The 26,462-nt window shown below is 39.8% G+C and overlaps 2 protein-coding genes across 3 annotated transcripts; both read right to left on the bottom strand.

Moving 5' to 3' along the window:
* Nucleotides 1-2,135: 2,135 nt before the first annotated feature.
* LOC112574436 lies at nucleotides 2,136-13,432 on the bottom strand. Of its 2 annotated transcripts, none has more exons than XR_003101441.1 (13): nucleotides 12,642-13,432; nucleotides 11,376-11,524; nucleotides 10,474-10,596; nucleotides 10,183-10,321; nucleotides 9,890-10,037; nucleotides 9,578-9,726; nucleotides 9,023-9,066; nucleotides 8,491-8,609; nucleotides 8,110-8,181; nucleotides 7,105-7,236; nucleotides 6,514-6,637; nucleotides 4,262-4,382; nucleotides 2,136-3,804 (listed from the first exon to the last, which is right to left on the bottom strand). XR_003101441.1 is itself a non-coding variant. In XM_025255511.1 (13 exons), exons 1-12 carry the CDS (start codon nucleotides 13,398-13,400, stop codon nucleotides 4,273-4,275), a joined length of 2,064 nt encoding a protein of 687 aa, XP_025111296.1. In that variant the 5' UTR covers nucleotides 13,401-13,432; the 3' UTR covers nucleotides 2,136-3,804; nucleotides 4,262-4,272. The 2 variants fall into 2 exon arrangements, 1 of the variants encoding a protein (XP_025111296.1); XM_025255511.1 differs by having other exon boundaries at nucleotides 6,518-6,637.
* Nucleotides 13,433-14,159: 727 nt separating this feature from the next.
* On the bottom strand, nucleotides 14,160-26,436 carry LOC112574437. The gene is made up of 9 exons (XM_025255512.1): nucleotides 26,431-26,436; nucleotides 25,356-25,517; nucleotides 24,610-24,688; nucleotides 24,110-24,338; nucleotides 20,645-20,828; nucleotides 19,900-20,052; nucleotides 18,657-18,795; nucleotides 18,312-18,458; nucleotides 14,160-14,620 (listed from the first exon to the last, which is right to left on the bottom strand). Exons 2-9 carry the CDS (start codon nucleotides 25,482-25,484, stop codon nucleotides 14,184-14,186), a joined length of 1,497 nt encoding a protein of 498 aa, XP_025111297.1. The 5' UTR covers nucleotides 25,485-25,517; nucleotides 26,431-26,436; the 3' UTR covers nucleotides 14,160-14,183.
* Between the last annotated feature and the right edge of the window lie 26 nt (nucleotides 26,437-26,462).

The following is a 26,462-nucleotide window of genomic DNA, read 5'->3' as shown; positions in this document are numbered from 1 at the left end:
GCACACAGATAAGTAACGACCGATCGTAACTGTGTCTCGAGCGCGAATGATGACATGCTGGTCGGTCACGTGGCTGTTCGTTATCCGAAATTTTGTTCGCTATCAGAGACAAACTTTTAATGAAACTTTTGTTCGTTAACCGAAATATTCGCTATCCGAGGCGTTCGCTAGGTTCCACTGTACATATAAAAGGATGGATATCCTGCCCGGAACAGAAATTTAGGCACATTCTGGGTTATCATCATGGGAGATACATAGTGGGGAATATGGTGATGTGTTGTTGAGTTGCATTGTGGGAGAGTTTCAATGACTGGGTTAGGGTAGCATAGCATTGTGGGTAAGACTGTGCGTTTTGCTTTATTTTGAAATAAATGTAGTCATCTGCTGTCTGCAGTCTTGGCAGCAGAGGCTCTTGTACATAGCGGTTATAGGGTTGATAAGTATAGTTTACTCAGCAAGTGGGAGAAAATATAAGGGCCAAATGCTTGTGACATTTTTAGGTCAGAATTTTTAAGTGCTTAGTAAAGCCATTTAAAGCTAAAGGTACCCAAGTTATGCTGCTACACTTGCTGTAAGGTACAAAAATGAAGGTACCATGGCAGACGAGCAATAACTGTAACCAAAATGGGTTATGTAAATGGACAGTAACCGTAAATGGCTTGCTGTTTGAAAATCATTTTCTGTACTTCGTATTATCCGCCTTTCTCCCTGTGTTGTTGTGGTAGGACATGAGAAACAATTCTTTTATTGTAGTCTACCCTCAGCTATATGTTAGATGCTGTCTTCTGCAGCAGAGTTGGGATGTTAAGATGGGGTCAAGTCTGTGTTCAGACCAGCTTTTGGGCCATTTCCTTTTATTACTTATTACAGAATAATCTTGGCATGGCTTGTGTGCATGCCATAACAACTTCCTCTTCTCAAATGAAGAAGAATGTGGCTTTTTAAAGACTGGCTACAATGTGTACTCTGCTACATACATAGTTTCTGTGTGTGTTAAGATACTGAGAAGCTTCTGGAAGTAGCTAGATTTAATCATCTTCCTCAGGCTAGCTTTTAGGGTCCGTCTTTCACAGTCCTCCCAGTGACTATTGTAGAGACTTGAGTTTATACAGAAAGCAAATGTTACTATTTCTTCATATTCTACTGAGTTTGGGGATATTTTCTTCTGCAGTCAGAGAAAGTCTAGTCTTTAGTTGTTGATATGCCATTCTTTGGGAAAGTTGCTGCAAGGTATTTCAGTCTTCACTTTAGGTGCTCTCTCTTCACACCCGGTTGGCACCATACCGAGTATACAGAGATAGGTGTCTAAAAGGCATACTCAGCATGCGACAAAAGCTGTCCTGACGTTCCTGTAGTCTGTCACCGCATACTCAGTATAGTGGCCAGAGGGTTAGGGTTAGTAATATTATGTATATAATATTATAATGGGTTAGGGTTAGTAATATTATGTATATAATATAACAATGGGGTTAGGGTTAGTAATATTATGTATAAAATATATGATGTAGTCGGTGACAGCATACTCGGTGTTCCTGTTGTCTGTCGCCACATACTCAGTATTCAATGCTCTACACTAACAAGGGATTTAACTCTGTGGCCACTATACTGAACATGCGATGACAGACTACTGGAACGTCAGGACAGCCTTTGTCGCCTGCTGAGTATGCCTTTTAGACACCTATCTCTGTATACTCGGTATGGTGTGAACCGCCTGCTCTTCATGATGATGTTGGAGTGTCAGCTGTTTAACCATGCTTTGAGGTCACATCCATTGTACAAAGGCATGACCCTGCTGACATGATCAGGCACCTGCAATGGTTGCCTGGCTTCATTGGTCAGATATTTCAGGATTACCTTTTAGTTTTGAGCATGGGCCATTTTTTTCTCTCTGACAGGAGGTGAGCACTGTAACTTTATAAACATAAAGGGAGATATGGTGTCTATAAACACCACTTGCCAATATTACTGCTCCCCAATTTTTCCACTAGGAGCATTACTGGAGATGAAAAATATCAAATTAAAAAATGTGGTCTTGTAAGTAAAAGATGTTTGTGTAAGATGCAGAAGTGTGATGGCATGTTATATCGGCATGCTGTTTAATACAAATGTTAATAAACCATGTGCACCAATAATTGTTTTGCCTTTAACTTGTTTTAATCCTTGGATCAAGTTGTAATGAAACTATTGTCTTTCAGCATCAATTATAATGTCATGCATAGCAAGAAAAATGCACCACCTTTTAAAGACATATTGCTTTAAAATAACAAACACTTTTAAAACCTTTAACAAACAATCATAAAAAGTACTTCTATACAATATCTGTGCAAAGGCTTGCTTTTATCTTAAGTCATAGATTATGTTTTAATTATATTTTTTAAAGCTTTATTATCTGCAAAAAATGTACAATCAAAGAAAAAAGTCAAATCTACAGGAAGAACACAAGGACTGTAATTCCGCTTTTCAAGTAGTACCACCTTCCCTTGAAGAATGCTTCTCAAATTAAAAAAGTAACATTTGTGAAGAAAACTGATCATAGCAGTGATTGTTTACGTTCTTTATCAGACCTGAGCAATGTTTATGGACTGTACATATACAAGCACACATGGGCATGCTTACAGGTGGACACACACTATGGCAGGAGAAGTATTAAGTGTGTATCCAAAACATTGAGGTGGTGATGATTGGACTGATTTTACATAGTTTTTCAGTTATAAAGCAATATGCTGGTGTTTAATGCTGAGCCAGCCAACTGTGGACAAACAATGGTAATTAAGACATGCATGGACAAACAATGGTGATCAAGACATGCTGGATTTAAAAAACTTCTTGGGGATAGCTCAACACACTTGTCATTCTTTGCTCCTGATGTATGTATTCAGGCAACTGACAAAATGAGATAATAGACATTTCCCATAAAACCATTCACACTCCATCAAACCTGGAAAACATGATGCACGTAATAGTGGTGCTGGACAACAAGTACAGGCATGAAAGGTATCGCCACCAAGGGAACCATCTTTCAAACAAAAAAGCCCATCCTGACTGAAAGGGAGGCAATGCACCATCAGCTAACCAGAGGTGATGAGTGACTGACACCCACAAATTCTGGAGCATTTATTCATCAACATTCACCACAGTTGCAAAGATTGTTTACACAACATCAACATTCACACTAGTATATTTTCACTACACCAAAGCAAGCGTGAAAACCTGCATAAAGTTGTTTTTTTTAACAGCCAAGCCACTCAATCTTTACACTGCCATGTGGCAAAGAATGCACCTTCAATAATTCTTGAACCATACCACTGTCTTTTGGCTCCAACACAACATGCACACCTTCAGTAATTCTTCAACCTTATCTCAACATTCCAGTATGGTATTCATACAGAAAGCATTCCTTCAACAATTCATCAACCAGCGCCAGCTGAAAGTGTAAGCCCTGGAAGACATCTGGAGTGGTGATTTTGTGTAGATGTCTACATAAACATTTACTGTGAAACTTAGCCTTCTTCCTGGCTCTTGTTACGCTGTCTGCAACACCAACAACTTTCTCCTGACCTGCTGCAGCCTCATGGTGCCGAGTCAGCAGAAGACTGTGTTGAAATTGCTGACTGTTACCACCTGACTGCTGTAAGCGTTTTATCTGTAGATCAGCCTTCAGCACACACACAAGAAGATCCAAAAACTGTGCACAGTCCTCAGCAGAAGCAGTGACTGTGACGTCAGCATCCCCTAGCACCTGGCTGTACAGAAATGAGGAGGGTGGCAGGTGCCCTGTACAAGACGACTGGTGGGATAATAAATCTGGACAGAAAAAAAAAGGCTACAGGTTTCTTAAATAACTGAAAATATTCTTACAAGATAAGACTTCAGTTTCACAAAATTAAAATTAAAACCATAACCACTAAACACCAAACCTTAACTCAGGAAAAAAGCAAGGCAGTTTTGGGCAGCAACACAGCAACTGTACAGGTCTCTGGCATCAGTCATCACCGTTCTATTCACTTGTCACTGTCTGACTCTCCTTTTCTGGTGTCCTTATAAGAGCACATTAAACAGGATGATGATGATGTCTCAGAATGAGAGACAGGCTGTGTCATACACTAAAACAAAACACACCTTCAGCTCCATAGCAACCAAGATTCTTTGTGTTCACTAAGCTGCTCCAGTTGCAACATTCAATCCTAACAATTAGTGTGAGTAGGATACAGCCAAACTGTACTTTCCTGAGTTCTTGCAAGTTAAGCAAAGCCACTGATACCTTGTGACAGCTTAGGTGTCCACAGACTTTGCAGAAGTCAGCACCTGTCGCATCTCCTCTGTCCTCGCAAGATCCAAAGGCGTGTTGCCAAGGACAGTTCTAGCCTGGAGTAAACTGGTACCTAGTTCAGAGAATCAAAACATGATGAAATTAAGATCTGGTATGTGGGGATTACAAGAGGATTTGGCTTTACACAACACTTTATTCACAACATTAGACACTATCCTCAATAGTTCATTTCATTTTCATCTGAAATGAGTGTTTCTAGAAAACTAAAGGCATACAACTTTAATAAATCCACTTTACCTTAAAAAAAAAAACAGGAAGAGAAATGCTCTAGAAATATCTGATAAATATAGCAACATGTCACAACATACAGAAAGATAAAGATCTCCTCCAAAATCATACAGAGAAGATTAGTTCACTGAATGACTGATCTATGACTGACCTCATCCAGCAGCTTGAGAGACAGACCCTCATCTACAGCCTTCATACAGGCCTAGTGGTTTGAATGCTCATCAAGACAGTGTCAGTGTAGTGAGTTGTGGTAGGTCTTGTATTGTTTTGGTGAATGGTGTCTTGTGTCTGATGTCTTGTGTGCGTCATTTGTTCCACGTCACTTGAAGCAGAAAAAGACTCCCCAAAAGGGGTAGACCTTGAGACCTTCGGACCCAACTCTGCGAATAAGAAAGGACCACCGCCACACCAGCTTTTTACCTTGTAGTGGTGTGGTGACTTGCGTGCCTTGTCGATCCACAGAGCAGGTCTAACCAAGCCAACCAAGCCTGTCAGGGTAGAGGCCAATTAAAATGTTGCACCCTGGCTCATTAGGTTGGAGGTTTTGCTTTGGGCTAACAACCCACTCATGTAAAAAAGAGATGTTACAGAAACCGCAACAGTACCACAACAGGGGCCTGGTCGGGAAGATTCCTCATGTGGCCTTATGCTGCTCGAGGAGTAATAAGGAATAAACTAAACACCAGCTTTGTAGCATCCATTCATGAAGACCTGAGAGCTTAGTTGTCACATGCAGAAGAAAACGATAGTCCATTAAATCAGTTTTTTTGTTTGTGTCATCATTACAATTTGAATAGCAATAGAAGATTTTGTTAGTAAATTATAATACCGGCAAAACCCTTTGTTTCTAGTAGGTCATAGTACATAGGCTGTACTGCTATGACAAAAACAAAATACTGACTTTTCCGACTTTTTCCAGGATAGACTTCACTCATCCAGTCCACACACAAGCATATTTCAGAAGAAAGCACCAAATTTTATACATTTAAATAGTTTGCATTTGTCTATTACTTTGGCATAATCAAAAAAAAAAGCTAGCAGTAGTTGTCACTGATGATTTTTGTGAAAGGAGCCTTTTGTGCCTGCTACCTTATGCATGGCATCTATACCCATGTTTGAAAGTTTCCCTTCCTTGCCACAAAGATCAGATTTATATTTGGCTTTGTCGTTCTTTCTTTCTTGAACAACATTCCAAAAATTGTTGTATTTTTCGTCTGTAAACCACAGCTCATTGAAAAAAGTTCCTTTATTGACACTGTAAGAGGATGATGACGCCAGTGCAAACGGCGACACTAAAATCTGCAGCCATGTGCTGATTTTTGGCTTATACAGAACAATGAACAAGCACAGTAAATCTAAAAATATTTTAATATAATGCTTCAAAGATTTAGCATAAACAATTTTCAGCAGATATTATGGACCCAGATAACAGGTCATGATTTTTGAAATGATATTTCCCAAAACTTATTTCAATTTACTTGAAGTCATTGAATTTTGAGCTGAATTTTAAGAATATTTCCTCCCTAACAAGATATATAAAGCTAAATAAGGCATCCAGGATATTTCATCAAATTTTCAACAATCACTTGTGTGTCTAAGAGAATCAACAAAATTTTAGCCACGTTGCCAAGAACAGAGATGCTTGCTGTTAGAGGGAAAAGCAAATGGTTCATGTTCCAAATTTCAAACTGGAAACTTTCAAAAATAACCATTAACGGATCAAGAAAAGATGATTTGGGACCTTTAGAAATAACTTCAAGACTATTACAAGTTCAGGTATGTGGCTCTAATGATATGCACCAGCATGGCACAAATGATGTGTGTATAACAAAGGGTCAAATATGAGCCTCATTTTGGTTCTGATATAGTTTTTCAGGACAGTATAACACATACACAGCATATACATTGCACACACACACACACACACATACACATGCACACAGACTGATACATACCCACCTCCATATTGGAGAAGCAGTGTAACAACGCTGACATGGTTCTTCAGGACAGCATCATGAAGAGGGGTGATCTTCTCCTCACTGAGTGCTCGAATATCAACACGCTTCAATTTCCCTGCTCCTGGGAAGAACAAAAGCCGGAACTGATATTTTGTTTTAGAAACATCGAAGACATTTGTCCCTGTAATATGATTAATTTTCAGGAATAATTTTAGTTTGTATTCTTTTTAGATTGCAGTATTTTATTTTGTTGGCATTGTAGTCTTATGTTGTACTGTTGATGTTTCAAACAGCTGTTATCCTTCTCCTTGGTGCAGCTGACAATCACCTTTCCATTTAGTTTCAGTTTGAGTGAAATAGAAAAGCACCAGTCTATTTATTAAGTAACATTGGTGCATCCAGGTAAGGGTCCTCTTGAATGTGTGCAGCATCACTACAAAGAATCCTGGAAAGATAATCTGAACTGCAGTGCAAATGACAACAACTGGCTGACGTCCACTTATACTGATAGTTATAGAAATCCTTTTAGAGACAGTTAACAGATTTTATAAAAAAAAAAACAACAAAAAAAAACCGAAAAGACATTACCAGAAGTATATGCGTCAATAGTCTTCTTAGGAACAAACTTAAGCAGTGCTCTGACGCACTCCACATTGCCATGATGACAAGCTTCATGTAAAGGTGACCAACCAGCATTGTCCTGGGCATTGACATCTACACCTGCAAGGAAATAAAGTGTGCTTATTTTTCAAGAAAATTTCATTTTTTCAAAAAACCTAAGCAACAGATTTCAAAATGCTCCAAACTAAATTTCCACAGCTGACTTCAGTCCCCTTACCAGCGTCCCAGACACTAAGCCCAATACTTTAGTTGCTAAATCATTTACTTCCTAGTCCAGCTTCTAACACTTGCCACAGACACAGAATTAATATCCTTGATGTCTCTGACACTTTCCTATCCTGTCACAAAGAGTTACCCAAACTATGCCACAAGCTGTCAGAGATCTACCCATAGTGTGCCACAAGATATCTTACAGAGCTGCACACAACATATCAGACAGCTACACAGACAAGCACCTAGTTCTCCCCACCAACATTCTGTGTAACACTCAAGTTTGTACTTCTGTGTCACATTTACTTCTCTGTAAACGTACTCCTTGAACTCTGTCCTATATATAAAACTCTATAAATGTATTTCTTGAAGTCTGTCCTATATACAAAACTATTATATATATATAACAGACTTCAAGGAGTACATTTATAGAGTATATATGTATATAGGACAGACTTCAAGGGATAGATTTATAGAGTATGTATTATATAGGGCAGACTTCAAGTACATTTATAATGTCTCCACTGAAGTCTGTCCTATATACATATATACCCTACAAATCTATCCCTTGAAGTCTGTCCTATATACATAGTTCTACAAATGCATTTTATAGTAAACTCCAAAGCCAGTCACATATACCTCTCTAAAAATGTCTGATACAAGCCTCTTTAACACTGCAATGTAGACCTATACACCAGTTTCCCAGCTTGGCTTGTGCAAATGGCAGATATGTAACTACAGATCAAGCAAGGAAAGTTGTACCTGGGACTGATAACATTTGTTTCAGAAGGACAACATCATTTTTGATGGCTGCTCGGTGAAGCAATGTCTCCCCTGCCAGTCACAATAAAATGGGTTACTGGCAATAAGCATGATCTCCCTTGTGATGCAATATAATCATCAATCATACAATCCCATTTCTGAGCTTTGTCATGAATGCTTACACATAATCCAACTGATTGATTCGTCACTGACACTTACACATATACTGAAAGTCTACCCACCATACACCCAACCATTCCAACTAACACACCACAACACACATCTAACCCAAAGCCACCCCACATCACAATGCACAATGCCCACTGTTATGCCCAAAGCCCACATGAAATTTATTTAAACACTGGCTTTACAGTCGCATGCCTTTTGGATTCCTTTTGTTGATCCTGTCTGCAGTGAGTCGTTGGCCAGCCAATGATGTTGATACATCTGGATCCACAATGTCTGTTTCTGCTGTCTTTTTTCTGGTGAACTCACTGTCACTAAAAATAAGAAAGCACTTTGCTATGATAAGGGATGTGTAAGAACAAGGCAGACATGAACAAGATACTTTAAAGAAAAGGTATCACACAGCACAGAACACGAGACTCAGATTCTCTTTCCTCTCTAGAAACGAACAAGGTACCTATATTCTCTGCTCATATTGATTGCTTATAATTTCGCTTATTGTTATCCAGGCAGTTAACTGCTAAATGCTCATGGTTAAAGCATGGAAGAATGGAAGATGGAAGAATATGACAATGTATTACAAAAGAAAATATCATTACATGCATGTATGTGTATGTATGCTTCCACACTCATGAACTCACACATCCTACTAAAGAGATTTTGTTCAGCACAATGCTTAAGTGTCTGAGATAGATAGAGACACAGAATAAAGACAGCTATAACTTGCCTGGTGTGACTCATATTGGGCAGAAGATAAAAGAACTGCGACACCTACAAACAAGAAACAACCTGTTAAATAAGGGAGTCCAATGTCAAACACAAGCACAAACTTATTTCTTTGTTTTCAGTTACTTACCCACATTTGCTGTCCTGACCAATATCTTTGTTCTCAGCTAGCTACTCACCTATCTTTTTTTCCTGATAATATCTTTCATCCACTCCATATAGTTGAAGGTTACAGGCAGATGATCTGCCACAAACTTGTAGAGCCTACAGTATGTGCTACAGTGTATCATGTAATGTGGGAACATGCAATCCTGTAATGAACATGTAACCATGCTCCCAGAGCTGTGAAGGTGATGTAGCCAAGAAGCAGTCTACATGCACTGTCACTGTCCTGAGGCTGTCAACATGCAGTTTGACATGTGCAGGAATATAGTATCAAATAACAATTGTTAGATAGTGAACAATTTTTATTTGATTGACAAAATGTTTTAAAAGCTAAATACCTATTTCAATATATCAATCTCCATGAAAAGAACAAAACAAAACCTAAACTCACAATTTTGGCCAGTGACCACTGGTCTGACAACAAGCCACCAGGAACAAGGTAGTCATCGTAGTTGGACAGCAGGGCTGCTGACAACTGCCCCCGGAGCCAGGGCGCTGGGATTCTTGACAACACCAGCTGAAGGATTTGTCTGTCACAAACTGCAGTAGAAATCATCATATGCACATGATTCAGTTACTGGAAAAATAATTCAGTTTCTTGCAAAACAAAATAATAAAAGATAAATTCCTTTCACAAACAAAATAATAAAAGATAAATTCCTTTCACAAACAAAATAATAAAAGATAAATTCCTTTCACAAACCAGAGACTGATGCTGCAAGCTCCTGTACGAAGTAAGTTGTGCTAACCCCTCCTGAGCACACGGCCTCCCCCCACTGCCAGTTATTGTCTGCAAGATGGCAGCACTGAGCCACCATTGCAAGTAAACCTAGGATTTCCTCCCAGCATGCCTAAATGAAATGAGAAAAAAAACCACAATATTTTAGAAAACTCACAGAATACTTCAGACAAAACCTCTAATAATAATAATTCACAGAAGATATTGGCCAAAACAATCTAGAAACAAGAAAATAAAACTAGTAACTATTGCATCACCTGTGCTGATTTGAAGGCCTTAAGAGATCTCTGTAGAAATGTGAGAAGCCTTCGAATACGAGGGTTGCAGCAGATCTGGTAGGAAGGGGCCCAGAGGCAGCGGATGAGCAAGCAATTACATGCCCCTTGCTTGTTGATGCTAAAGTACAATGTGCAATAGTTAGCAGCTTCTCTGTAACATTGGTATGTTGTGGTATGCGGTGCAGAAATTCTTTTAATCAATAGGTGTTATAACGCAAATACCTATATAACAATAAATGTGCACTAAAACCTAACACAGGCAGTACTTACTTGTGTAGAAAGTGCAGAAAGTTGCATTCTAATGTTGCCAGCAGGAATTTTAGATGCAGCCGTGCCCCACCCCAAGATGCCAGCAGCTGCTCAGTCTCGCCTGCTGCTGTATCTACTGACAGCCTGCATTTGATAAAACAAACAACAAACCTCTTCCTTTAGATTATCTTTGGTCCCATTGTCTAAGAGTGATGCGACACCACCTTAGGTAAATGATTATCCAGTTTGAGAAGCTGGACACCTGAATATTAACAACAGCCACGAATCTCTGTCTTAGCAGATATACCAAAGACCATCTTTATTGCTTCTGTATGCTTTGTGCATTCAAGAACAAGTGCCTGAGTGCCTGCCACACTGGACACCAAGAACCTCTACTTTCAACAGTCAGACTGATCTTCTTTGATCACGTGACCCAGCACGACAACCTGCTGAAGACTGTCCTTCAAGGCACCTTGGAGGGTAGTGGACGCCGCGGTGGTCAGAGGAAGAACAGACAGGAAGACCAAAGACTGGACAGGTCGTCCTGTACAGGACCTGCTGACTCTCGCCCACAATAGGCAAGAGTGGCGGCCCTGTCAGCTGTCGTGTCTATCCATGTGATCCCCCCAACCACAGGTCAAGGGACGGCTGACTGTATACTGGTACTACTGGTACATCAGATACATACTGGGTATGACCTTTGACATGACCCATTTGATAACACAGCAAGTGAAACATGACTGATATCACAGTGAGGTGGTCTGAAGACTTCATAAGGGATAAAAAAAGAATGACAATACAGCAGCCATCACCTACATATGCTACATATTCTTGATCATTCATCTGTTGAAACTTTATCTATCACCACATACTCAATATTCTATGTTTCAACAAACACACTATCAACATCTGCGACAACTTACTCTATTATTTCTTGAACAGAATCCCAGTCATACAGCTTGAGTCCTTTTTCATACAAAATCCTGATGTCGGAATCAATAGGAGGATGTTGCTTCAGCCACGTCATAAGCAAAGAGTAAGCTGCATTCAATGTACTCTCCTCTTTAGCTTCCTGTTACAAACAGGCAGGTCATTAAGCTTCACACATTGATATTACATTGAATATTATAATACTAACAGCACAATATGTACAACCATTACACTAAACATCATAATACAAACATCAGGATCAATATAACCATTAATAGCAATAAATGCAAAATTTGTAAAGCTCCTACTCACACTCCTAAGGAGCAAGCTCTTAGTGCTTAAGAACAAGAACGAAACATGGACAGCATACGAGGGACAGGAAAACAAACAAATAACATATGAGCTATAACAGAATAAACAACCGTACTAAACGAAGAATTAAGTCAAATACAGAAAACACAAAGAGGAACCAAATAACAAGAACAAGAGCTGAGAGTAACACGATATTGCAGAAGAAAGGGTGTGACAAAGGTTGTTAAGAGTCATGTTTACAGAAGAGGTGTGTTTACAGTGCACGTGTAAAGGATTCAATAGTGGGTAGGTGGCGGGTTTCGCTGCACAATAACTAAACATCCTGTGGCCATATGCTGTTGTTCTAATGACAAGAAGAGTAAGAAGACAATCATTAGAGAAGGAGGGGAGTTGTTTAGCTGGGTCGTAAGGGAAATGCACTTCACATAATACAAGCAGCATATCATTACATTACACTATTGTGTCATTACTATATTGAAATGGCATAATACAAAGAGCCAGCACATCAAGCTTTACATATCAACATGTACAACCATTACACTAAACAGCATCAAAATAATTTCTGCAAATTTTAAACTTTAAATTTAATTACAAATTTTTATTTTTGCTCATTTTATTTATAATTAATTTATTTATGTTTGTGAATTTCACGCGCATCTAGGTGATTTTGAATGTCAAGATCACACTCCAAATAATTTAAGAAACTTAAGCAAGGAAATGATCCTGCCCAAACAATATTGCAGTTAAAAAAAATTGTCAGGTGTTTTTATGTTGACTGCAGCAACAAACTATACAATGAAAAATTTAGATTATAGATGGAGGTCAAACTTTCAGAAATGTTAATTTTACTATACATGTATGTTTCTGTCGAGGTCATGCGTCAACTAGTGTCTATGTGGCTTTACAAGTCTCTATGCACATTAACATTCATCTACTGAAAGTCTCACCTTTAATATGCTCACTAGACACCAAATCATCTGCTCCGATGGGCACTGTGATGTCAGCAAGTGTGCAGTGGCAATGGTAGTATTGTAACATCCCTCCTCTAAGCTGCTGGTCAGCAGAAAGTTGAGGGATGTCAATGTATTCTGATGCACAACATCAGGATCCTTCAAGGACCACTTGGCCCTGTCATTCATTAACACAACTCCTTCTATAGGTGAGTGCAAGAAATGCCATCGAGGTCTTACAAATATCTGCTGGCTAGACTGATTCCATCGGTTTTTGTTACAAATAGCAGCTCCACCACGAGCAGACTGAGAGCAAGTACTCGGCTCAAACTGTGAGCTTGCTCCATAGGCAGCAGTCTGCAGCAGACGATCTTCCACTGGCCTCAATCGGGATATGAGAGGTACAGATGCAGTGAAACTCTCCTTCAGATCTGAGCATTCACCGCACATTGTGATCAGGATGCTGTTTGACTTCAGATCTCCATGTTTATCGATGTTGACCATGTCATTTGGTCCATTTGTGTTCACTACATCCATCAGGCCATTAGTGGATACCTTTAAGAAGTCATTTTTGTCTACAGGCAAATCAAGATTCTGACTTTCACAGTGTAAAGTGCATGATTGGATCACTCTTCCATTTTCTGCACCTCTTGCAAGAGCAGCTTGAACTGTCAAGTCACTGTCTGGCTTCTCCACTTCATGCATCATTGACTTGGACACCTTTCTATCTTGCAGGTTCTGCATAAATCCTGCCATTCGAGATGTCAGCACCCGCTTTCTGACGCTAGATATGTTTTTATTAATACTGTCACTGCTGGACTGGAAAGATCTTAATTTTGCAGACCCCGAGATTTCAGTAACTATAGATCTCTGTGAGAAGTTTTTTTTCCTAGATGTCTTTCGAGGAAGTTCCACTAAGAACTTCTCTGACTCGTTGTCAGTACTGTGGACAGTGTCTGGACTTTTGTGGGCTGTACCAGCAGTCAAGCCATCTTGAGAACCCAGCAGCTCATTATCAACCTGAATATTTACACAACTCTTTTCATTCACTTTATCATCAGACTTCAAATCAGCCTGCCTTATAAGATTCTTATCCTTCAGCTCTCCATGCCTGTTACTTCTGGTTGCTATCAAGTCTAAATGCTCTTGATAAAACTCATCCCTTAAGCTTTACTTTCTGTCTAGTCCTACCTTCTGAAACCATCTGTGACAGGTGCAGACCATCAGCAGCTTTTTGACAACCTTCTGTTACCTTGGAGTCACCTTGGAGACCCTGCTGACACTCTTCCTGTTGATGAGCAATGACAGATTTCTCTGGCACATCTCTACAAAAGATTGATTTGCTTGACCGTTTTTTACCTCCACAACCATTTCTCTTTTTCTTCGACTGTACAGCTGACATAAATAAGGTCATTCGTTCTGTGGGAATGCTGCGTCTCTTTTGGTTTTGTATGACACCACTCACCTGATGGAAGCTGACATCACTCTGATGGCTAACTTGCAAAACCCTTGTAGAAGGCATCTCTACAGGTTTTCCTCTCAACTTTGTGTCTTTTTCTCTACCATATGCACTACAGGTTCACCACCAGATTTATGAGACTCCTTTGAAATCGGCTTTGTTTTCTCATTCTGGGACAACTTATCAAGATGTTTAATATTTCTTGTCATCAGTGCAACATAAGTTGACTGCATAAGTTCCCATGTTGAAACTCCCTCAACTTCTGAACTGCACTTTCTTAAACTGTGATTTTCTTGGTCAGTCGAGACTGTTTTTTTCTTTAGGAATTTTGTGATTTTGACTGGAGGCGAAAAGCATGCTTCTAATTTAAGTTTTTTCTTAGGAACTTCATGCAACTGTTTGTCAACTCCGCCTGTATGCTTGAGATTTTTCCCAGTCCTGCTGTTCATGACCTGGGCTGGGTCTACATCTATATTTTTAGATAACTGTCTCGTTGTTGGTCTATCTTGACAATGAACTGAAACAGAACAAAAGCATAAAAATTATTCCATACAGAAATCAAAAATTTAATCCAACGTAACAGGACCAACCCAAACAGATGAGAAAACAGATAAGTAAAATATTAAGACATCTCCTATCTCCACTTATCTCAACCCTCATCTGTCAAGAAGAGGTAAAAAAAAGGTAACGGTCATCCCCTAGCCTTTTCAGGTTGTTGAGGGGTGAGGTGTTAGAGACCTCACTTTTCTCAGGGCCAGTCTTTTACATGAGGGTGGTGGCCATCTCTCCCTCGTTGCCTTACCTTCCCCAACCCTCTAAGGAGTCATTCCCGCCAGCTGGGTTGACTGGGGGAAGTTTGCTGTTCTAATCAGTCATTGAACCAGTATGCTCTAATCACCTGCCTATCTGCTTACACCAAGAAGAGGGTTGTGTGTGTGTGGGAATTGGTGTTTTATGCTGAGCCAGCAACTAAGGCTATATCACAGCAAAGCAGCCAGCCCTGTAAACAGATGCCACATGCAGTGAAAAGCAGCTTGCTCAAGACAAGAGCTAAACCCAGGACACTGTATTGGTGACAGGCACTAACTGTTGCACCACCAGATGACCTATCTGACAAGAGATTTCTTGACACATGACAAGTCACCACTGCACTACGTCTGAAGCACTCTGCACAACAACTTTTTTTAGTGCATTTGTAGTTCAGGTTATTGAAGCATAAAACATTATTGTAATAAATGCTCCTGTTCCCATATGCATGCATGAATATTTGTAGAATCTAACAAGTGCCTGCAGGAATTACACCACAGAGGAACCTTATATTCATCAGATTGTTCTTACAGAGGATTTATGAGACAAAAGAAAACAAACCACACCAGAGCCAAACTAACAGCAGTGCATATGCAAACTCAGCCCTCTTGCTTCCAGCCTCGGATTTTATTGTGCATTTGCAGATTACTTCCCACCTGCACTGGTAGAGCAGATAGTAGTAAGAAAATGCTCTTGTATAAAGGAGAGGGTTCCATTGTTTCGCTGCACCATAACTAAACATCCTGTGGCCATATATTGTTCTTCTGGTCATCAGACAAGGAGTGGAGTTGTGTAGCTGGGACGTAAGAGAAGAGCAGTTCAGAGAAATAATAAAGGCAGGTGCCAGCAAAGAAATTAAAAGACAGCATGGACAGTTTGTACTAGATGCCAGAACGGATGTGAACCTAGTGTAGAAAACGAAGGATGTTTGTTTGTTTGTTTTTAATGCTGTGCCAGCAGCCAAGGCTATATCACGGCGACAAAAGTAATCTTAACTTTAAAAGTTTAGGGGAAAAAAAAAACCCTTCCAAGTAATACAACCATAACATTCTTTAAAAAATCAACACAATAAGTAATCAATATGTAAAAGATTGGGTAAAGCGTAAAATGGAGAAGTGAAGCCCAAAAAGGCCACCAACAGACCAAGAATCAAAAGAAAAACAATTATCAGGACATAAAATTTCATTTGATGATAAAGTCCTATCCTCCTTAAAAATGTAAAGACTGCTGCCAATGGGACGGACCTGAACAAAGAAAACAAAGAGTTTTCTGTAAAAAAACTGTCATCGGATAATCTGCAGCTAAGGACAAACAATCAAAATATGTACCACATTAAAATTTCCCCTACACCATGGGCAAAGAGGTGGTGGTTCACCTCGTGTCACCATAGGTGTGTCCTAACTTTAGTCTAGCAAGGACCACCTCCTCCTGCTTCTCAGGATGGCATGAAGGTAGGCGGTCAGAAAGACAGGGAAGAGTGGCGTAAAATTTATTTTGGCCTAGAGTGACCCAGTGGCGTTGCCATAAGGACTGAACGTAGGCCGAGAAGAAAGGTTTACAGTTTGATGAAACAAGTGTCTGTAATTTGCCAGGGGACTGACATGCAGCCTTGGCAGCCTGGTCTGCCCGAACATTGCCTGGGATACCAGCATGGCCAGGAGACCAAATAAAAACAATGTCCTTGTTTCGTTGAATGAGTGCTGCATGAATTTTATGAATCTTGATCACAAGAGGGTGGTCAAAATAATTTGAAAGGAGAGCTTGGAGTGCAGAAAGAGAGTCTGAAATAATCAAAAAGTTGTGCTCCAAAGAGCGGTGAGCATGCTGCAAGGCAAGCACGATGACGTGAAGTTCCGCCGTGAAAATAGAACATCCATCCACCAGTCGGATTGAAGCAGCCCGTTGCGGTTGGCAGGACAGAACTGCTGCCGCAGTGACTGGGCCACCACTTGAGCCATCTGTAAATACAGAACAGAATCCAGGATAGTCAGAAATGATTTCATGAAAATGTTGGAGCTAGATGGGATCACTAGTGTCCCCCTTTTCAAAAGCTGTAAGATCAAGGCGAATCTCTGGAACAGGAAGGGTCCAAGGAGGAGCTGGTAGTAGAGAGAGAGGCTCTACCTGTTGAATATCTACTCTGGCAGCTTGTAGGTGAGGAGTGATAATGGCTTTTGTTCCTTGGTACGAATGGCACATAGGGCAGCATGATGAGGTCTGAAAACAGCATGGTACGCAGGGTTTCCAGGATGAGCTTTTTAAAGACAGACATAGGATAGCATGAGTTTAAGACGATGGAGAGAAAGTGGGGGCTAATTCACCGCATTTTTTGCCATTTTTTACCGTGATTTTAAAGCTGCCCTTGTCATGTGTTTAGATGGGTATATAGTTTAGGATAAATTTGTTTTAAGTGCCTTTCCTCGTTCTCCAGCAGAGGACAATAGTCTCTGAGTGATTTTACAACTGTAAGCAGCAGGACTGGAGAGGGGTCCATTCTCTTAGAACAGACCTGGGCCTCACCCGCTCTATATATACAGTATCTGAGTTAACTATATTAGTCCGGCCCTCTAGAACCATCCCAGTGCCCTGGGAAAATTAATTGCCAGAAAGTACGCCACCACCTGCTAACACTTGCAGTCTGAGTTATGCAAAGAAAGAGAGTAGTGCAAGCAAGAGGCTGATTCTCCCAGAAAATAAACGAATGAGACAAGTGTGTTACCAGCAGCAAGAGGTGTGAGGCAGCGGCTGGTAAATCCCACCGTGCCACCAGTTCAGCTTGGTGTTGTGTGCAGCTAACAGATCACCACTTCTGTTTGGATAATCACCCACCGCTGTCGTCCATTGCCTGGGGCAATTGTTCAACGGCAGGCAACCATCAATGAAAGAAGGAGTCAGCAGTTGTAATAGTGGTGATAATGGTGTGTTCACTGTCCGTCTATGAGCACCAAGGGGGAGATAGCTGAGTGGCACTGCCATTTTCAGCGAGAGCCTGAGCTGAACACATCCCAGTGATGTACAAGGAGAATTCTGAGAACTGTGAACTTTTGGCCCAGGTCCAGGCGCATGTGTAAATATTTATGACATTGTCAACTTTTAATAATCGTCACTCTACATTATGTATCTGATTTTATGCCAGGGCTTCTGCTTACACAAAAAATTGCGTACAGTACGCATTAAAAGTTTGGAGGACCCCTTCAGTTTTCGTCAATGGGGTCCCCTTCAAATTTGGCCGAAGAACAGGGACCCCTTAAAAATCTGAAGAAGGGGTCCCTGGGACCCCAAAGAATTTAACCTTAGCAGAAGCCCTGTTATGCTAACCTCTTTTGTCGAAAAATTATTTGATATTGTTTGTACAACTGTACTGTTAGTTGTTGTTTGTACATGCAAATGGAAGTAGTTACCTGTGTGTGAGCATGTGGATGTGCGAAATCGGGCAAGTGGGCGTAAAAGGGAGGTAGGCGGGTGTGAGACTAGCCAGCAGTGTGCCTGCTTTCCCCTGGGGATATTTAGTCCATCCCTCTTCCCTGCATTTCTGTCACAATGCTGTGCTGTGGAGAATATTGCAGTCTTCTTGTACCAGCAACAATCATTTGTTTCTGTTTCATATAAACAAACTGGAATCTGACTGTCACAATTTTGTTCAAGATTTGTCTTTCCGATGAATGTTCTTACTTTGCATTCATCAAAGGTGCTTTTTATTTTTACAAGAAATAAAAAAAGGATCATTTTAGAGCAAATAACCTTACCTCCCTTTGCGCAGTCATTCTCCTTGTCTTGACGTCCAAACCAATCTCGAATTGATCTTTGAGAAGCTAGCACTGGTGTTGTTGTCAAACTTCCTGTGCTTTGGACTATCTCAGCTCCAATCTTGGTTTCTTGATTTTTCTTTGATAAGCAAAGATTGAAAAAAATTTTCCTTCTTTAAAATCTCTATAATAAAAACAATGATGCATACACATTAGTAGTGATAATGATGACTACAAAGAGTAGAATCCTAGCATGTGGCCAGGCTCTTTGTAATAAAAACAATAATGTATACAAAGAGTAGTGATGATGTCAGAAACGAAAAAGTTTATGCTATTAAGGATAGAGCAATGTACTACTGTAATATTTTTATAATCTAAGTGTCATGTACTACAGCGATGCTTTTATAACCTAGGCGTAGTGTACCTGATGTGAAATCCTCATATAATTTTTCTGTAAGAAGCGTTTGGTTATAGCAGCTAAGGAGTTAGTAGCTGTGGCAGTGAAAGATGGAGGCATGACAATATCTGTCAAGGCCACCTGGCAACAAAACTTTATAAAAAAATAAGAATAATTTAAGTAGTAGTCTTGGTGCTCAAGTGTTAGCCTATAGTTATTCTTAGTGCATATGTTCAAAAGTATTATTTTTAGTAACTGTTAGTGCTTAAACATGTTAAAAAGTATTATTAAGTTGTAGAAATACACTTTATGCATATGTGTAGGTTAATATATTTCTTTACATCCCATCCATTCCAGTCCCAAGAGTTTTAAACGACCCAGCAATGCGCTGAATAAAATAAGTCTGCCATCCTTTTTACTGCCCACTGCCTAGTAATTAACAATAAATTATAATTTTTTTAATCACTTCCTCATATAGTCACCACCAACTGGAAATGAGGCACAAAGCTGCAGGAATACAGCATTTGTACAAGCGAGCAGTAAAAACTTTGAAAATAGTAATCATTAATTGAAATATTTAAAAATGATCACTTATACAGATAACATGCTATTAGACTATTTTCTAAGTAATCTCCGCCAAACGATAAAATGACCAAACAAATGGAACCAAAACTGAAGAACAATCTTTTTTTGTGCTCACCAAGCATGGAGAAGATTGCAACAGGTGATAATTGCTAGCCTCACGCGGTGAGACAGTAGCAGACCAGTTAGATTGTGATGCTGGGACAGGAGCGGTGAGATAGTAGCAGACTTGTCACATTGTGATGCTGTGACACAGCTACCAACCTGTGAGAAAGAAAGCGTTTCATGCTGCTTCTGCAGGGAAGCAACTCTGCTAAGACCTTTAGGGAGGTCACAGGAAGTTCTGGCCAAAGCTGGAGTTGAGGGGATGCCATCCAAACTCAATAAAGTGTAGTTCAAGGGATCTGGTGGTGGATCCTACAGAACAGCATATTCCATTATTTTGAATTGAAATGATGAATATACACACGTCTGTATAAGTGTGCTGTATCTACCTCTTTAAAATACCGAATCAAATGCAAATTTAGTTTCAAATAAACAGGCATAATTTATGATAAAATGCTAAGTCTCAAAATGTTTAATAGACCGATAATAACAATAATGAATTTTTACAGTGCATTTGCTTTGGAATTTTTTTTTTTTGAACTTCTGCTTCTATTGTTGATAAGTATTGTGTGTTTATACACTTTACAACTATTACTATTATATACAAAACAACAAAATATTACACTCAAGTTAAATAAAGTGCTAGCTTCTCCAACCCTCTATGTAGTCAGATACTAACTCCATATCTGCATCAACTGGGGAGACATGCTGCATGACACAGGTATCAAATCAGCTAGTGTGCTGCGTGCTGTATGCTGCCTCTCAGTTTGAACACCCTTGCTGCAACCACACAGCTATCTGCTTCCTCCCTCTAAAACATGATATTTTAACATGTTCCTTGTTGCTCATACTCACCTGTTTTAAAATTGACCTCTTTTTTGCAATTTTGTTCATATAAACTTACAAGAATGAGAAAGTCACTGAGGAAGTCAACGTTGAGGCACATAACACCACATTTCTGCAGATCACATGCTAGCTGTGCTTTGGATGGGTCTGTGAAGAGGTAGGTAAGTTTCTCTGATTCAGCTTCTGGGTTGGTGGCTGGAAGTTTCAAGGTGAAGACCTTGGCACCCCCATATGCAAGTAGTCTGCAGACAAAAATATTTAGTTCTGGTTCGGTGGTAGGCTTTTCATTTTCAAAAGTGTAACAAACAGAAATGTTAATGCAGCAGAAGTGTAATATAACCACACAATTACAACATTTAATACCAGCAATTACATAATTGAGTGTACACACACAGTTGTGAATGGACACTTCTCCAGTGTCAATTCAAAAGAAAACTAATTTCACACATACATGTGTGTGTTGGCATTGTGGTCAATGGCAGGGACACCTTGAATTTTTTCAATGCCTCCTATAACCATTTCATGATCTCTTTCTGGGTTATTGTGCTGGTGGTCTCATGGCGATTGCTGTAGGCTATAGTTCATGGATTACTGTCCTGGTAAGAAAAATCGGGTAAAGAAACTCTCCGCAGTTTGACTATCACTCAGAGCCTGCCTGAACAGACGAATCTAGAAAAGTGATGTTCACCCCTCCCCCACTGAACCTTGCAGATCCTCTCCACCCTTCTTCTTCTATTGTTACATGGCCACTTTGGTCTTCCAGTAGTTTTATATTTCCCTCTTCTATTGTTACGTGATCCTGTTTGTCTTCCGCTAGCTTCATATCTATAATTATTTCAAACAAAACTACAGATAATGTTTCTGTTTCTTTCATTAGCTTTTAGATTAACCTCCTAGTTGCCCACATGAAAACAGTGTGTTCATAAAGTGTTTCTTTCTTTTGTATGTATGTGAGATATATATAAAAAAGCAAATGAATTAAGGTAGCAGTTATTTCATATTAAAATCTTCAATTGGTTTGCTGGCTTTAGTTCAACATCAAGCATGGAGACAAAACATCCAGTAAGAAGAGTTGTGATGCCAGGAGACAAAAATAGCCCCAGACACTGCAGCCTTGATAAATAGCACTGGTCAAGTTCAGTGGCCACTCTAGTCACGTCACCGCAATGCATACCATTTCACACATGGGCATACTTGTGGATGTGTGTAACCCAAATGGATGTGTTGCATTAGTGGTACTTGGAAGAAACAAAAAATGTGGTGCTGGAGAGAGACAAAAAACAGGCTACAGCTAAACTGGGATTGCCCAACATCTGTACCGATCTATCTACACAGCCCTACATTGAAACTGGGGTCACCAGACATCTGTATCTACATACCTTCACAACCCTACAAGAATGTAGGAATACATTGTATAATAACAAAAATCATCAATACAGGATTTATCAATGTAAGACAAATACTTTATCTACTGGTAACAACATACCAGGATGTTACAAAAACAACAGTTTTGTCTGGAGTGACTTTTTAATAATAGATTTCAGTTCCCATACATAAGAGTAGCACCCTCACTATCATACATCTTTCCCTTTTTCTCATCCCTTGCCATCCCTGGCAATCCTATAGTTCATTTTGTTGTTAGAATGCACTACTCTGGATAAGATATTATAGTTCACTTCATTTTTACTATGCACTATTATGGACAGCAAACTGCACTTTCATAAGCAAGCTCAAGATTTTGACCTTTTACTAAAATATATGCTACTGTAGGTGATAGTCAACAGGTCCTGTACAGGACGACCAGTCCAGTCTTTGACCTTCGTAAGTCAGTTCTTCCTCTGACCACCGCGGCATCAACTACCCTCCAAGGTGCCTTGAAGGACAGTCTTTGACAAGGTGTCATGCTGGGTCAGGTGGCCAAAGACCAGCTTACATCGCTTGACTGTTGAAAGTAGAGGCTCCCGGTGTCCTACGAGTGTGGCAATCTAGTTTCATACTGAGCAGTCATGAACAGCCTCCTCAGGCACTCATTCTCCAATGCCTGGATTCTCCTCTTTGTATCAAAAAGCAGAGTCCATGAGTCTCATCGATAGAACAGGATCGGCACTACCAGAGATTTGTACAGCTTGCACTTCGTAGTGAACCTTATGTTATGGCTATGGCAGATCCTTTGTAGTATAGCCATTGACGCTGTTGCTGTCATGATCCTGATGCGGATATCTGACATGGAGCTGTTGTCTTTGGTTAGGGTGGCTCCCAAGTATGTACTTGAAGCTGCTTACCTCTGCTGTTCATAGAGATCTCTCCTTTGCCACTGCCATTGACCATTCTCTTTTCAGTGCTGGTTTCCATTCCATATGCATTTGAGCAGTCTGTCAGTCTGTCGGTGAAGTCTTGCAGTCCTTTGTTAGTGCCTGCTAGCAGGTCTATGTCATCTGCAAACCGTAAGTTGCAGATCTGCCTTCCTTCAATTAAGATGGAAGCATGAAAGTCATTGAGGATTTCGAGCATGATGTTCTTTAAGAAGATATTAAACAGCACCACAGATAGAAGACATCCTTGATGCACGCATGTGGTTCGAAAGTAAGCTCTTATTTGGTTGTTCAGCAGTACTGTACTCATTGAGCTGTTGTACAGCACTTTGACTTAACAAGACCTTTTTCGAACTTGAATTTTTGCATCACATGCCAGACTCTGCCAGACGTGCCAGACTCTGTCAAATGCCTTTTTAAAGTCAATGCAGTTGTGGTAGAGGTCCCACTGATGCTGAAAATGCTTTTCTATAAGAATGCGATAGTTGAAGATCTGCTCAACTGTGCTGCTGTATGGTCTGAAGCCAGCCTGTTCTGCTGCTAGCTCCTGTGGTGATTCTGTATGACTTTCAGTATGACTTTATAGGGAGGGGTCATTCGCAACCCATGGCTGTTTCGTATTTATATGTTGCCCTAGAATCTCCTGGGCTGTTGACATTGTGGATTTGAAGACTTCTGCTGTGTCTGGGTCCTTAAACTTTTCTAAATCAAAGCAGGATGTGTTTGAGTCGTTTCGCTTTCAGTTTCATTAGAACAAGGTCATGGTCGCTATGTTAGCGCCTGGGTATGTCCTTGATTTGGCCTTGTTGATGCTGAATTGGAAGCGTCTTGGCAGCATGATATAGTTGATTGGATCAACCCCTCTGGTGTGCCATGTGGCCATCTTTGATTTTTTTGTGGGAGTGTAAGGTGTTAGCTAAAGTGAGTCTCTAGCTCTACGCAAATTCTAGGGGTCTGATACCCCTGTCATTGGTTTTGCCAAGGCCCAACTTGCCCACCGTTCCTGCCTGTTCCTGGCAGGCATCTGAGCGGACCTTGGCATTGTAGCCAACGAGTACAAGGAGGTCCTTCACCATCTAATTGTTGGTAAAACTCTTCCAATTCGTTAGTTACAGCTAGTTTGACCTTTAACATACCTAACAGCAGAATGGTCTAAAGACTGGGTCAACTGTAACTATGTCAAATGAAATGCACAAAGAGTAGCTCTTCACCTTTTGTATACATTTTGTCTTTTATGATCCCCCAGTACCACAGCAACTTGCCACCCTGCAAAGATTTTCTCTGCTGACATCTCTGCCCGCCTGCGTCCCCTTTGTGCAGCAGCTGCCAGTAAGGAGGACAACTCGGTATTATCTTCACTCCATTCATAATCAGCTTCATCTAGCCATTTCTTGGCCAGGAAAGAGTCTCCAATATACTCTGGCTTCACCACCCACCTGCCTGAAAAGCAACTACATTTTAGCAATGGTCATCCACATGCACAAGATTTGCAGTCACTCAAGTTATGCAACACAACTGCAGTCAAAGAAATTATGAAAGAACTTATAAAAGGAAAATGTACCAAAATATATATATATACATAAAATTTCTTCAAACAAATGTGCATACATGAATTATTGTGCAAAGACAGCACACATGCACATATGTATAAACATGCGCGCACACATACAAAACTTTTGTGCATATATTCACAATATTTCAAGGTCATTACCAAGAGCTACTGCTCCTAGGAATTTTTCAGACCGAGTCAGTTTTCTACAAACCACGTGAGTGGCATTGTTAGTGAAGACCTGCAAACAGAGAATAATGACTTTGGTCTGTGAACATGTCACACCCACATCCCTTTCCCTGTAATGGTTAAACCTGCTGGTACTACTGATCCAGAACATCCCCAAAATAGAATTTTATATTGTGTAGTGATCAAGACTTCTATGATGCTTGTACAATATTCTGATTGACTTCTGGCAAAACGGATTTGATGCTATTCTATTAACCTTGTTCTACTTAAGATATTACTTGGCAAACTGAACTACATGCATTTCTTAAGATATTGTAATGCTTTCTGCATGCATATGGTAGCTTAATTTTAATTACTGGAGCAAGACTGTTTATTCAGTCAGATCTGAGCTGTTCACTGAATGCAGTAATGGATAATGAGTGGTTCATTATATAAACTGTTCACATCTTTTTAACAAATCACTATTATTTGTTGATGTCATTATCACTCCTTTAAGGCAATTCACTTCTCAGTTTTGTGGCAAGTCACTTGTGCTTTTCCTTAGTTGAATTTGAATTCTTTAGTTCCTGTGTGAGACATTATTGCTATATATGTTGTCAAGAGATGAGTTTATTACCATGACTAATTAGACAAATAATAAAAGTTTAGGAAGTTTTACACCAATCCAAGATTTAAGTTAAAACAGTAACAATTAATAACAAGACCAAGACAGAACTTACATCCGTTTTCAAATATACAGCCCCAAGTTTCTGTATCATTTGTCCTAGCTCTTCTCTTTCTGTTTCAGGAATCCCTGATATCAGAAATACCCTAGATGCACTTCGGCGGGTTTGTCGTTGTGGCAGCATTGCAAGATGATTCTCGGCAGTATGTTCCTTAGTCTGCCAGTACAGCACATCATGAACCAGGACATAATGTAATCAGTCTACATACCAAACTATATATTTTCCATTAATTTATAATTTTTATGTTAACATCCATTTACTCAGCTTACAGTACAGCAGTTCACAATACAGAAAATAAGAATCACATACAGTCTGAACAATGGCAAACATGGACATTATCTTCAGCATCCACTACAATACCCTTGTAATCTATCATTTTTTGAAAATTCATAATTCTTGTTAATAGTTCTTGATGCCCAAGTTTTCTTCTATGAACTATGTTTTGCATGGAGACAATTTTCATTGTATTTTTATATTTTAGAATAATAAAGCACAGATGTATAAAACAGGTGCACACACAGTGGCAATGGATGTGAGCACCTCTCCACCAAATCAAGCTGTCATCGCAAATGGAATGTAATGCATTTCTTCCAAAATGCCAGTGTTTGAAAGCTCCAAGGTACATGAACTATTAGAATAATTAATGTATGGAATCCTTTCTCTTATCAAACTTATGTATTTTATGTATGTATAATTGATAAATTTTATATACTTGATACTTGCTATATAAATATATATACGATCTTTTCTGCGTTTGCCATGGAAGAAACACCTTTACGACAAGTAGATTTTGTTAGTACGAGGTCAACATCTTGGTCTTTAAAGATTTCCTCCAGCGTTCCGACAGTCTTCGTTAACACGCAATGAGAGGATATGCGTTTCTTTTGTACTTTGTGTTGTAGTGCGCAGTGAGCAAAGCTTTAGCAGGTGAGCCGCGCTATACAAAAAGCTTTTACATACGTGCCATAGAACTGCAATAAATAATCTGTCAAATTTCAAACTACATTTGTAGTTATCAAATTAGTGAAATTCTGCATCGTGCAGAATAAATTACTCGTCAGTCAAATACCGCGCTCCCGCGGGCACATCCTCTTGTGTCAA

Source organism: Pomacea canaliculata, linkage group LG10 (assembly GCF_003073045.1).
Source record: "Pomacea canaliculata isolate SZHN2017 linkage group LG10, ASM307304v1, whole genome shotgun sequence".
Classification (NCBI taxonomy): Eukaryota; Metazoa; Mollusca; class Gastropoda; order Architaenioglossa; family Ampullariidae; genus Pomacea; species Pomacea canaliculata.
The sequence above is the reverse complement of the archived record's forward strand: the minus strand, read 5'-3'. Positions and strand labels throughout refer to the sequence as shown.

What these genes read in the sequence shown, in the direction of transcription:
- LOC112574436 (XM_025255511.1), bottom strand. Translation starts at nt 13,400, where the DNA reads ATGGCAGGATTTATGCAGAACCTGCAAGATAGAAAGGTGTCCAAGTCA. An exon ending in TATTGACGCATATACTTCTG is followed by an intron (nt 6,638 to 7,104) that starts GTAATGTCTTTT and finishes TGTTCTTCCCAG; the next exon opens with GAGCAGGGAAATTGAAGCGT. An exon ending in ACTGCTTCTCCAATATGGAG is followed by an intron (nt 4,383 to 6,517) that starts GTGGGTATGTAT and finishes TCTCTGAACTAG; the next exon opens with GTACCAGTTTACTCCAGGCT.
- LOC112574437 (XM_025255512.1), bottom strand. Translation starts at nt 25,484, where the DNA reads ATGCTGCCACAACGACAAACCCGCCGAAGTGCATCTAGGGTATTTCTG. An exon ending in CCTAGGAGCAGTAGCTCTTG is followed by an intron (nt 24,339 to 24,609) that starts GTAATGACCTTG and finishes GTTGCTTTTCAG; the next exon opens with GCAGGTGGGTGGTGAAGCCA. An exon ending in AAACGCTTTCTTTCTCACAG is followed by an intron (nt 18,796 to 19,899) that starts GTTGGTAGCTGT and finishes TGCTTATCAAAG; the next exon opens with AAAAATCAAGAAACCAAGAT.